Source organism: Passer montanus, unplaced genomic scaffold, assembly GCF_014805655.1.
Source record: "Passer montanus isolate IOZ18808 unplaced genomic scaffold, ASM1480565v1 scaffold69, whole genome shotgun sequence".
NCBI lineage: Eukaryota > Metazoa > Chordata > Aves > Passeriformes > Passeridae > Passer > Passer montanus.
The window spans coordinates 6,482,027-6,495,403 of record NW_024372036.1 but is presented as its reverse complement, the minus strand read 5'-3'; the positions used below and the strand labels follow the sequence as shown (position 1 = coordinate 6,495,403).

The 13,377-nt window shown below is 40.8% G+C and overlaps 1 protein-coding gene across 3 annotated transcripts in view; it reads left to right on the top strand.

Moving 5' to 3' along the window:
* The window catches only part of SYTL5 (synaptotagmin like 5), an 84,125-nt gene extending 75,001 nt beyond the window's left edge, over positions 1–9,124 (top strand). For all 3 annotated transcript variants that reach the window (XM_039729498.1, XM_039729497.1, XM_039729496.1), the window contains 4 exons: positions 493–601; positions 1,811–1,946; positions 2,814–3,022; positions 3,614–9,124. In XM_039729498.1, the coding sequence (XP_039585432.1) occupies positions 493–601; positions 1,811–1,946; positions 2,814–3,022; positions 3,614–3,756 (597 nt within the window). In that variant the 3' untranslated portion in view covers positions 3,757–9,124. The remainder of the gene's footprint in view (positions 1–492; positions 602–1,810; positions 1,947–2,813; positions 3,023–3,613) is intronic.
* The last annotated feature ends 4,253 nt before the right edge of the window (positions 9,125–13,377 follow it).

Below are 13,377 nucleotides of genomic sequence, written 5' to 3'. Positions count from 1 at the left end.
AAGCTGCACTCTGCTCTCCCTCACCTTTGTTCCCTACACATCTAGTCAAAGACTGACTCAGGAGTGACTTCTCTAAAATCCATGAAACTAATTGCATTTTAAGTCCTGACTGGTGGAAATAAGGGCTGACTATCAGGTTAAATCAGTTACAGTTTATAAACTAAGAAGTAAGTTTGAGGGGTTTTTTTGCTGTTTTTTTACTTATGCTAGATAACTCTCTACTCTGTGTGTTCACTGAACATTGTCTAATGCCACATGGGTTTATTTTTCTGAGAGCTTGCATTCCCTAGATCAGAAAGTTTTCTAAATTGTGATTGCCTCCAATTTGGAATGTTTTATTATCTGAAAGTGGGCTGGTACATCTGGATGTGTTTAGGAAGTGTTTAAAACACTATATGGCTGTATTGCTATATTTCAACAGAATTAAAATCAAAAGAAAAAGTTGAATTATTAACCTTGGCTGGGTTTCTGGTTGGTTTGTTTTCTCTTCAGGTGGAGGCTGTGACAGATTTTGGGCTTCAATACAAAGGAGAACTGACAGTGGTTTTGCGTTATATTCCCCCAGACAGAAACCTAATGCTTCCTCTGGGGCAGTTTCAAGGTAAAACAAACATTAATAAGGAGGATTTTTAAAATCATGTGATGATGATGTATTAAAAATCCTCACTTAGGGTGAAGTAATGGTACTGGTGAAGATTGAAATCATACTTTAATATGGTCATTCTTGGAATCACAGAATGCTAAGGGGTTGGAATGGACCTGAAAGACCATCTAGTCCCAAGCCCCTGTCATGAGCAGGGACACCTTCCACAAACCAGGTTGCTCAAGGCCTTATCCAACCTGGCTTCAATGGTTATATATGGAAATTCTGAACCATGTGTATGTTTCTTTTGCTTTATCCTTTTCTCTTACACTGAATTTAAAAAGAGAGAAAGGAAGAGGAATATGCAGTCAATGGTTGATGTATGGCTCTGACTTCATTTAAAAAAAAATCCAGACATTAGGTAACATGATCAAGGGCAGTCACAGAGAAATAAATTGTCTGCATTATAGTCTGAGAGTTCTTTTTTGAGCTAGTTATATACAGTGCTGAGCTGATCAAGTAATAGTCTTCACTTAGTTCTTCATGCTTAATTCACCTTAATCTGCCTCCTCATTTTCACCCATTTTTCTCACTGCTTTTCCTCTGCTCAGTCTTATGGTATTACTGCTGCAATTTAGTCCTGTAAAATCTTACTTGAGTTCTTTAGAACAAGCCATTATTTTCATCAGCAATGAACAAGGGAGAAGAGTTACTCTCTCTTTGCATTGTATTAGCATGAGGAACAGTAAATCTTTGAAGTGAGAGTGATCACTGGGTAGCACCTGAGTGCACATGGATATACCAGATGCAGGTATTTCACTGTCTCAGTGACAGCATTGCTTGTCAGCATTTGCATTGGATGGATTAGATTTCTTCATTTTCCTTTCTTTGTTTTTTTTATGACAGATGATATTCCCTCTACTAGTAGTGAGGTTTACTCAAGGTTTGCTCTCCTAAAAGCTCATTGTTATCAACTCAGTCCAGATAGACTCTGCATTTTTTAAAATTAGTACATTTTAACATCACTCCTGATGATTACTTTTAAAAATCTAGCCAAGGCAATTTACATTTTTTAATCAGTCTTACTATATATACTGATACATTACATCTATTAGATATTATATCTATTAGAGCAGGGTCAGTGCCTCAGCCTGGAGTCTGTGAGTATATAATATACACTGCAATATAATTTCTGATTGTAATTTTGCAACTTTGTTCTATGTTTAGGAAAGAGAGGCTTCAAAAAAGGAAAGAAAGCAGATTCTCATCTGCCATCTGGAGGCATATTAGAAGTCCTCATCAAAGAAGCAAAGAATTTAACAGCAGTGAAATCAGGAGGCACATCTGATACTTTTGTTAAAGGGTTTGTGGAGTTTTTTCCTCTCCATTTTTTAATGATTGCACTGGATCTAATTTAAGATTTGTGTCACATGCCTGTAAGCATGTGGGTACACAAAAAATGTACATAGTATGACAACATATATGTGGTTTTTTAGATATGCAGCATTTTGTGTTGGACACTCAAAATCCAAACTACACAGAATGATTGTGTTTGAAAAAAATCAACCAAATCCTGCATCTCTCATGATAATAGATTTCTCATAAATGTAGGATACGCATTATAAATGTTACATTTAGGAACTAATAGATATCTTAAAACATTTTTCTTTGCCATTATTTGCTCTGAATGCTAGTTTTCAGGCTTGCTGATTTCTAGATATGCTGCAATTCATAGTAATGGGTTGTGTTGTTACTAAACAGGGTCCACAGTTTAACATCCTGTCTTTAGCTTAGAATTTATCTTGATCTTATGCTGTGCTCAAAACTATCACTCAGCACATACATTTCAAGTAGAAAAAGTAATCTTAATTTCTTTCTGGACAATCTCTTGTTGCACTTTGAGACTGGACATGATGACTCCAGAGAGGTCCTTTCTGGCCAATGTTTTTATGACTCTCTCTATATTTAGCTTCACTGAAAGAAAAAAATTGTGTTTGAGTCTTGGGCCAAGAAGACTGAATTCCAATTTCTGCTTATGGTAACTGACACTGTAGGTATGAGAACAAATTGAGTACAAATGCAAAATAAGCACTTGAGGTAGATGCTTAACATAATACCAGTGGGGAGATGGGGTCCTGACCCCATTTGAGCCTCTACATGATTGTTATATATTATGAATACTATGTGAAAATCCATTTCCATATTCATTTTCCTTTTCTTTATCTCCCAGATACCTGCTCCCAGATGACAGCAAAGCCACAAAACACAAAACTCCCATAGTAAAAAGGAGTGTGAACCCCCAGTGGAATCACACCTTTGCCTTCAGTGGCTTGAATTCAGGGGACATACGGAATGTCTGCCTGGAGCTGACTGTGTGGGACAAGGAGTCACTTTCCAGTAATATTTTTTTGGGAGGTGTCCGTTTGAACACTGGAAATGGTAAGGCTCCATCTGACTCAGGCTGCTTTTCTTATTCTGCTCTCCTCTTTCCTTTACCCCATGTGATTCATGTGTATGAAGGACAGAATTGTTACAGAATGTTTTGAAAATACACGGGAAGTTGTGGAACTTGAAAAAGGAGAAACGGCAATATGTAGATGATTTAGTTCTTTCTTCCACTGAATGAGACACAAAAATTTTGTGCCCATTTGTATTTCTGCACAGTCTAAAAGAACTGTGAGTATCTTGGGAAGCATTCTTTAGCATCCCAGTAAGAAGGAGTGAACTACTTCTGTGCAGCCTTTCTGCTGGCCAGAGTGTGAGCTGGAAGAGGTGTGAATCCATTCCGCCTGTGCTGGCTGGGAAAAAGTTGTTTGTGGTGCAGTGTGGGGAGGTTTATGAGCCTCTGCCCATGTGCCTGAAGGTGTTCAGTGACAAACTGGTGCTCTCCAGGAGCTGCCTGTTTTCACTACAACTCCCTGTACACGTGGAAATGTAGAGTGCTTATCATTTCTCTTGTACACTGTTGTAGTAAATGAGGGATGATGTTATTCCTAAAATGGCAAATTCCCATGTTTTTACAATTGACAGGTGTGAGCAATGGCAAGGAGGTTGACTGGATGGACTCCCAAGGGGAAGAGCAGCACCTCTGGCAGAAGATGATTGACAGTCCGGGCGCTGCGGTGGAAGGGGTGTTAATGCTGAGATCCAGCATGGGGAAACGCAGACTCTGAAAGACTTGAACTGCTGGGGGGTGCCACAGCTGCTCCTGGCCTCAGGGGTGTCCAGGCTCTTGTCACTTGCCCCATTTGAACGTGAGAAGGGTTGTGCCCTTTGCCTTGGATCTTGAGGCTCTGAGTTGTGATTTTAATGCATTCCGCACTTTCATGCACACATTCTTTACCCAGGCTTCTTGTGTGAGTTTTTCTCCTGAAGCCAGTGAGAAGTGGACCTTGCACAGAGATCAGACTGGCTTTCTCTGTCCTCTGTGGTGGCTGGTGTGCAGCTGATGAGCATTCTGCCTGAGGGCTGCTCAGAGTGAGCAAACTCTCACCGATCATTTGGTGAGCCAGGTTTATCAATCTCCTTCTGGCTCAGGGATGGCCCAGAAGGCAGCAACAGCACAGAACAAGCAGATTCAGAGTCAGTCTGTGCTTCGGTGTTTGTAAGTTAAGAAGCCATAATGTTATGAAGGAAAACAAACAGTGTTTCTTCACCGTGTTGCTTGTTGGGCTGTGCAGTGGTGCAGCACGACAGGCTTGGGACCAAAACCCAAACAAGCAGAGCCAATGCAGAGTGTTGCACTGCCCTAGAAACAGTGAGCTGGTGGGCAGTGCTGGGGTCCTGGCATCCTCTGGGAATTTTAATGCACATGTAGAAAAGGCAGACTTGGTTCAACGAGGTCAAAGAGCCTCTAATGAAAATAAATCACAACAAATCCTCAAACAGTTTCCAGAACTGCATGATGCTACCGTGTTTTTCATTCGGTTGACAGCTCTAGCCAAGACCTTCTGATGTCATTGAACAGAGGGAACATGTCCACATGCCAGTCCCCATCTGATGTGTTGCTGAGATGAGGCACATGCCAGGTTTGGACAGAGTTAGCTAAAACTTGATTCAACAGATTGTATAGAACAGAATGGTATTAAAGCACATGCCAAATGATTTGCATAACTGTAAAATCTCCTTTGAATGGGCTGGGGTGCCATCCAGACCCATGCACATTATTTATAATCCAAGTAGGACATTTTTTCTTCTGAACATCCTCCAGTGTATTTAATGATGAGTGGTCTTGGCCAATACAATCATTAATCTTCTTAACCGTGACAATTGTTCAACAGTAATTTTATGATTCCTCAAGGTGTAAGACAAAGGAAGACCAGGAAACTGAGTGAAAAGCATTTCTTCTGAATTTTCCACAATTAGAACACAGCTTTCTATTTGCACTGGTAAATTAATCTATATCTATTCCTACATTTTTCCCTTCAAAGATTATTGCAAGAAATCTAGATTGAATATCAGAATATAATCTGACAGCTAAGCAACTGCACCTGGATATTTTGACATCTATAATTGTCCTAGTGTACAATTAAGTACATGTATTTAGAGCTGAACTCAAAACCTTAAAATATAACATTAATTGTTCTCTTTTTACAATATTTTATGCTGGTTTTTGTTGGCATGGCTGGAAACTGCAGGGAAGTTTGCAGCCAGTCTTTTAAAATCATAATATTATTGGATTAACAAAAAGTATTTATTCACGTTGAAAACAGTAGTTTTAATACAATTATTTGTTTCATCATGCATAAGTTATTTCAAAATTCTGATATGACTTTTAAAGGTCACTGGTGGTACTCCTTGTCCAGTTGGAGACTCACCATTTTCAGAAATTACCAAGTGATCTTTGAAAATTCTCCTATAGAATCTTGGATTAGGAACCAAACGTCAGTGGTTACTCAGGAAAACTGACTTAATTTTCCTTTATCTTTTCTTCATTTTTGTCTGAAGTTCAGCTCAAATTGGGCAGTGAGGCAAATCTAGTTTGATTTTAGCTGACTTTTAATTTTTCCAACCTAAATTATTCTGTCATTCTACAATTCTGTGCCACAGGTGCTGTGAGCTGATAAATTAGAGCACAAATATCAAGCACACAAAATTTTATGACCTTGTTCTTATCACCATAGTCTGTATTTAATATTATTTTTTTATCAGCATCTTCCAAAGTGACCAAGCCTAACTTTTGACACCTTAACTACCTCTCTCTTTAACAGAATTATTTTGAGTCGCCTTGGTTGTTTGTACTACAAACCTAAATTTATTTTGGGAATAATAATATTACATTGATATGTAGGCACAAAGTTGTTTTTTTTTTTTTTCTTTTGCTAGGAGTTGTTTCAAACAGATAAATATGTTGGATGTAAAGAAAATGGTTTTTCGAGATAAAATTCCAGCTCAAGGTGGAGAGGAACATTGGTCTGTTGAATTGTTTGCTTTGATTAATTTTGATGGTGAAAACAGCAAAAACAATAACAAAAAAAAATCTTCCAAGTTGACCTTGGAATGGGCTTTGTTTCATTTGCCAAACTGAAAAACTTTTTTTTTTTTAATTTTATTTTATTTACTTTTGCATGGAGCACAAGCATTTGCCTGATTTTTGAATGGTACTTCCTAACCTCCTAATCATGAACATTTTAGCTAAATCACATCTTGCTTTGAAACAAAAAAAATAAATAAATTGTATTTTACTGCTTCAACTTCTGCCCATTTTGGTCATAAGGCAGAATTTATGATGAATGTTCATCTGGGAAGTGTCACCCAGCTCATACATGGGCTTTAAGCTCTGCCTTTTCCTTCCAAAGGGCCAAAATGTCACTCTGAGCCCCCTCCTGAAATTACAGGCTGGGCTCTGAACAGGCTGCAGCTCAGCCTATGGAGAGAACAGTTTCACCTGGAAAGAAATTCCAGCCAAGGTGGTGGGGATTGCCATTGGTGGGGTTTGGGGTAGAAGAGTGAAATGTCCTCCTGGGTTAGCAGGGACAATTCTGCAGCATGGTGCCACTGTAAAAGGTGTCACACTCACCAGAGCCTCAGAGAGATGATGAGCATCAGATAAACACCGGAGCAACTTGGAAAGTTTTGCTGTTCTCTGATGTTATCAGCCCATTTGTAGGAATCATCTGATTTATGGAAAATGTCACATTTAATTATGTCTCTCATCTCTTTGTTCTCTTCTTCTGTAAAGATGGTTTATGGTTTGGAAAAAGCACGAGATGATTAACTGCAGATGTGATTCCTTGTTTCCCGGATATTTGAATTAATTGCTCATAATTGTGCGTCATCATGCACTGTGCATTACCAGGCAGAACAAAAAAGACAGAAAGCCAGGAATTAGACCAAAGCCTTCCTTTTCTATCTGTGGTTATGGTATTGAAGGTGCATGAATGGTTTATTCAAAGCTAATTTTTGGGAGAAAATGGCCACAATTTTAACACTGATTCATAAAGTCCTGCCCTAAGTAAACAGACACAGCAGAGCTGATGTTTCTGAAGTCTTTTTCTACGCAGACCTGAACAACTGAAACTGCATCAGTGGAGAAGTAACCTACTCTATGGTGGGTGCAGAAAACATGTTACAAAACACATTTTATTCTGCTATGTATTTTTCTAGCAAGGTTTATGATTAAATATTGAGGGTTCAACCCACTGAAGAAGAATAAAAGTGCAACTTTTGCTGTAAAAGGTCAAGTTGGGCCAGTAAACATATCTATAGACCGTGCCAATAACTATCAAAAAGAGCATGCCAAGCCCTGCCAGCAGATTTTGGTATCCAGCCCTCCTCTCTGGTGATTTTCTCTATCAGCTGAATGGGGACTTCAGGCTCCTTGCATGTTGAGATTCCCAAACCAGGATGAAATAGGTTTGAAATGTCCTTCCTATCTCCTCTACCTCCACCATGTTACACTTGAGTGAGATGAGAGGAAAGCTGCAAAGACTGGGGGCTACTGTTTCCATCTTCCTGTGCTAATCCAAGTGTCACTGCCCTCCTTGGACACCTTTCAGATGTCACATTTTCATCCTTCTTTTCCAGCTGTAGTGGTTTAAGAGAGAAAGCATTGGAATGGAGAGCATATTTTGATCATGGTACATTAGACTGGAAGCTTTCTCCTCTGTCCCTCTCCAATGCAGATTGTGCTGAGGCAGCATGAATGAACCATTTTTATATATTATTTTTTGATTTTTCTTTTCCTGACTGGTAAATTCCTGCTAAATGAAATTACTCTAAGTTGTATTCTGCAAAATATCAACTCAACTACAACAGCAGAGCAGCCTTTGAGCATCCACTGGTCTTAATTGTAAGGAGAAGTAACAGCAGGGCTGCATTTTAGTCTGGTGTAATTTTGACTTGATGGCTCTGCACATTGCCCAGCTTCAGGAATGTAAAGTTTACAGTTTGTTTTGTAGCATCAATGAAGAAAAAAGCTGCTTAGGTTTCTTACACCTTTGGAAAAGAGATCAGAGCCCTGTTTCCACAGCTGTCTGGTTTGTGGGCTCACACAAGATAATAAGAGTTGTACCTGAATCTCTGCAAGGGTTTCTCTTCCCTTTACCCCTCCCTGCAGTTCAGCAGCCCTGACCAGAAGGTTCTCCCTGGACTCTGATCCCCAGGATATGGGAGGAGGCAGCATGCACAAGTGATGAGAGAGCCCCACTTATTTTCTTCTGTATGAGGTTAAGGCTGAAATTTTCCTTTGCTAACATACAGTATTGATTTTCAGCACTTTGCCACAATGACATAAACAAAGTATCTTCTGAGAGCTGACCCATGCACTTTATAAACCTTTTTTTTCAACTAATTAGTTATTATTTTTTTCTACCCCCAGAAATGTTAGCATTTGAGAACCCTAGAGAAATGATGGTGAATTCCAGAACAGGATGCAGACTATTATTTGCAGTGATGCCCTTTACCATAGCTCAGCAGGAGATGCTGACAAGCATGCTAACAGAACCTTACCACTGTGCACATGAACTTCCTCCCTGATGATTTCATGTTTTCAAATGCTGTTTAATAAGTGATAATACAGTGCTAATTATACTGTGTATATTGACACTGGAAACTGAATCTCAGCTTGCATTTTAGGTGACTTTTTAGGTTGCTTTTGAAACTCACCCTGGCTGCATCTTGACCTTTTATTTATATTATTTATTTCAACAACCCTACTTTGTGGCAATAACATTTACATGGCTGTGTGCTACTGCTCCTGACAGTTCTCTGTATATTTTTGAGAATAGTTGTAATTGTTGAGGTTTGCCTAAAGCCAAGCATAGTCATTTGTTGCAGCAATTAGAGAATGTCACATATCCCTTGTGCTGCCTTTGTTCTGCTAAAAATCTGTTGCTCGCAATTTGTTTAATTATTCTGGTGGACATGAACAGTAGTAGCAGTAAATGACATTGCAGTATGTTAAGCTTTGCCCAAATTGAGACAAAGCAATGTTTTCTGCTGAGAACATTTTTGTACTGTGCATTGTACATTGTTTTGTGAACAGAGATGGCTGGTAAGACATTTGCAGCTGTTGTCAAGATTTCTGTTATGTCTTCTAAATTAAAATACTGAAATGCTGCTGTGTCTTTGTCTCTCCTAAAATGAATTACAGGAAACTATGTCTCCCAGAAGTATCCCATATTATCTCAGTGAGGTAAAGACATCACTTATATATGATGACTAATGCAAGAGGCCTGGCATGTTTTCAGAGGTGAAGCTCCATTTATGGTGTTTGTCTCTCCTTTTGCTGTCTTAAAAGCACTTAAAGGGTAGAAATAAGGCTATTTTTTATTTCATAAGCATTAAATCTGATTGCCTTTAAATATTCAATTCTAAGGAAAAGGAAAATACAGCATTCTCTTCTCCCCTGCTATAAAATTATTTTACATCTATAGTAACTCCACCTGTTCACCAGGTCCTCCCCTCCATCTCTGAATCTCCTGTCTCTTCCCTAATTCAAGGTCCTGCTCACCTGAACATCCAGGTATGTTCAAAATGCATCTTTCCTGTAATTTCTGCTCCTGATTTCTTTCTTAAATGTTATTGTAAGAAAAATCAACAAGCATTCAACCCCTCAATTTACACTTGCAGCAGTCATGTTCCCTTCAACTTACCTCTGAGCTGAGGGCTCTCTTACATCTTCTTGTGGTTCTCCAATTCCTTGGGCTTTTGTGTCCTGCTGTGCCTTCCCAGGCACAGAAAGAAAAGAGGCAAACCCTGGGCCCAGGGCTTGTGCTGCCTCTGCTCTCTGAAAGCCTGACTCAGTTCCTGTGCCCAGGTTAAGGGGAGATCAGCTCAGCAGGGCTCAGTGGTCTCTTGGTGTGCTCTGAGCTCCTGCCTTTCTCTGCTCTCTGTACCATTGCTCAGGACTGTACTCAAGGACTTGCCTGAGGGTCCTGAAGGCACCTCTGTCACTCCTGTACAACTGAATTGTAGTTCCTCCTCCCCTTCTCTTGAAGGTGACACATGACAAATTCACCTTGTAAATCTGAAGTATGAGCCATGCCAATTATTGAAATTCAGGTTTTGATTACTTTCTGGCTGCATGGGTGGCAATAAGAGGCATGTTGGTGACTAGAATTCACTAGCACATTCTGCATGGACACTGGCATTCCCTTTTGTTCCCTCTGTGTTCCACAGAGCGTGCAGCAGTGGGGTCACTGGTTGAAAGAGGCCAGAGAAAAACCACATGTGCTCTCCTCAGCTGCCCACGTCCTCAGTGGCTCTTCTAGACCAGGCAGCTTTGCTGATCTCTGCCTTCCAGCACCTGCAGGTGGTTTCCCACTCTTCCCTTCACCAAGCTGCCATAAAAATATCCTGCAGCCACAAATGGGGAGAGAAATGAGCAGCAGCTACACAGCCAAGAGGAGCTGTGCCACCTCCTGACAGTGTGAAGCACTTTTTGCTTCCAATGGATGCACAGCAGGAGCAGAGACTGTGGTGAGTGGCTGGAAGTGATCAAGTACTGAGATTGCACAGCCTGAGCTCTATTATTCCCCCACCTCAACTTAAAAAGTGGGTTGTGATCATTAGAGTATTTAAATACACTCCAGGTTACTCTTTAGACTCTGCATTTTCATTAATTATGTGATGCAGTCTGACTCATGCTCTTATGTAAGTACTGAGCTGTAATGAAGTCCCATGTTGTGGTCGTTTAGTGCAGAGCTGTGAAGGATCATTGGTGTTTTCATTAAAACACAACACTTTCTGTCCCAGAGGGCTTTGAACTTCAAGAATAGGGATGCGCAATTTCAAATTTGTCTCTCTTCTGCAGCTGTAGAGGAGGTGTGTGACAGCAGGGGCTGTTCTCATCTAATTAGGTGGATTATTGGGTAGAATCTGGGGAAAATCAGGCCATTTACAAAATTGGTTTTTGCTGAGAAACTGCTGCCTCCCACGATTTATCTCAATAGTTTTGTTTGTAAAAGATGCTGCATGTCAGGAACAGTAATTCTTTTCTCATCTGAAATAACTGAAGTCTTCTGGTTCATACTCAGAACCTTCAGATTGATGTAGGAACCTCCAGCCCATGACTGTATCCACACACTGTGATGTGTCACATCTGCAATGAACAGCCTGGAGGTGGGATGGAAAGGGTAAGGCTCATGGCATGTCTAATATTCATGTTTTCAATCAGAATTGCATTTTGACAGCAGTAGTAGGATTAGAGCTATGGCAAGAAGAGTTGGTAGTATGAAAGAGGCTCCAGCCAGTGTAACTTTGAGGGAGGAGAATTTTTTGTGAAGCCTTTAACACAAAAGGTGCACTGGTGTAGATACTGAACCTTGCTTGTGCAGTGCTGTTTTTCTGGGACCAGAAGTGTACAGGATGAGTTACTGGAATATATTGGAATATATAAATGCTGGGAACTACTAAATCCATTGTTCAAACACTCCCAAAAGGCCATTCTGCCAAGTCCCTGCATACCATACATGCAGGCTGATTTCCAAAACAGAGATGGCACATGGTATTTTTCACTGTTCCCCACAAAAACGTAGAGCAGAAAATGCCAGAATCCTTGTATTACTAATCAAGAACAGTTTTTCTTAATCATGGGATTTTAATAGATGTTCTGTGCAGAATATAACCAGTAATCCAATCACTCATGCACTCTCCTCCACTTAATCCAATTTCCTGTAACAGTCTAGTGATTGCAATCACTTCCCTGAGTGTAGCAATTGTAAAGCCCTGCTCCTGTTCATCCAGTCGTGAAAGATGACTGGATGCACCGACTCTACCTAAAGCAAAATGGAGCAGCAGCAGATTGGAATTGCAGCCATACAGGAGAAAAATCAGAACCATCCAAGATTTTTATTTCTGTAATAGATTTTAAAACATTGGACATCAGTTGCTGTCCTTTTTCAGCGAGAAAAGTGAGGGGGGGGCGGGGGGAAACCCCTAAACCTGTCCACTTGTGATTCATGCTAAAGAAGCTGAGCCAGAGCTGGGGCCACAGCAGTCTGTGTATGGATGTGTCCTTGGGCTGCATCTGTTCCACAGGCATAGAATCACAGAATGGTTTGGATGGAGATAATCTTGTTCCAACCTCCCTGCTGTGGGCAGGGAATCTTCCATGCTCCAGACAGCCCCATCCAACCAAGCGCTGAAAACCTCCAGATTCCTGGCCCTCATCACCCTCAGAATTTCCTATGATCTAATCTAAACCTTCAGCTTAAGGCCTTTTCTATCACTGCATGCCCTTCTGAAAATCCCTCTCCAGCTCTCTTGCAGCCTCTTCAGGCTGCTCTAAGGTCTCCCTGGAGCCTTCTCTTCCCCAGGCTGAGCAGCCCCAGTGCTCTCAGCCTGGCTCCATAGCAGAGGTGCTCCAGCCCTTGGGCCACATTAGTGGCTCTTCTCTGCTCTCCTTCCATAGGTCCAGGTCCTTGGTGTGCCCAGCCCTGATTTCCTTAACCACTGACAGAGGGAAGGAAGCTTGGGGTACAGCTGTATCCACCATCCCACAGGCACTCACCCTCCTTGCTCATTTACAGTGGGTTCAACATTTATTGTTTGTTTAGTCAGGTCTGGAAGAAAAATGGCATTTCTGTGGTTTCGGTCACCAATCTTGACCTTTCCTCCTGTTCCTAACAGCAACACTTGGAAAGCTCAGGGCTTCCTTGCCCCTCAGTTGCTCATCCTGGCAAACTTGGCACCACCACCTGCAGGGTGTATCCTGACCTTCTTGGCCTTTGGCACTAGCACTGCAGAGCCAAGGCATGATTTCACAGCTGCTCTTGGGTGTTCAGCAACACTCTCCTAACCCTGGGAGAAGAAATGGCATCTGAACACACAGCTCCTCCTTGGTGCTGTCATGCTTCAGCCCACAAATTAGCTTTTGCTAGCTGATGTCAAGGCTACTTACCTTTCTTCATAACCACTCCCGCATTAATTCACTTGCAGGACCAATATTTTTTGAAAGTTGTTTTTTGGTTTTTTTTTTCTTTCTTTTTTTCTTTTTTTCCCATTTCAGAGGATCATTAATTCACTTGCAGGACTGATATTTTTTGAAAGTTGTTTTTTGGGGTTTTTTTCTTTCTTTCTTTTTTTTTCTTTTTTTCCCATTTCAGAGGATGCAAGAGACCAAATTCTGGTAAGGATTGCTTTAAAGATGCTGCTAAAATTGTACTTTTGCTGACAACACTGTAAAATTTCAAACTCCACCTTATGGTCAAAGTCAAACAAGCATTTGGCTGAAAAAAGACTGTGCTCTTGAGAAGCAGGAATGAACAGCACAGATGCTGGAGTGCTAGCTCAGACAGTCAAATTATGTATCATACCCTGTGAACAGGCATCCAAACTGTAACTCACAGTTT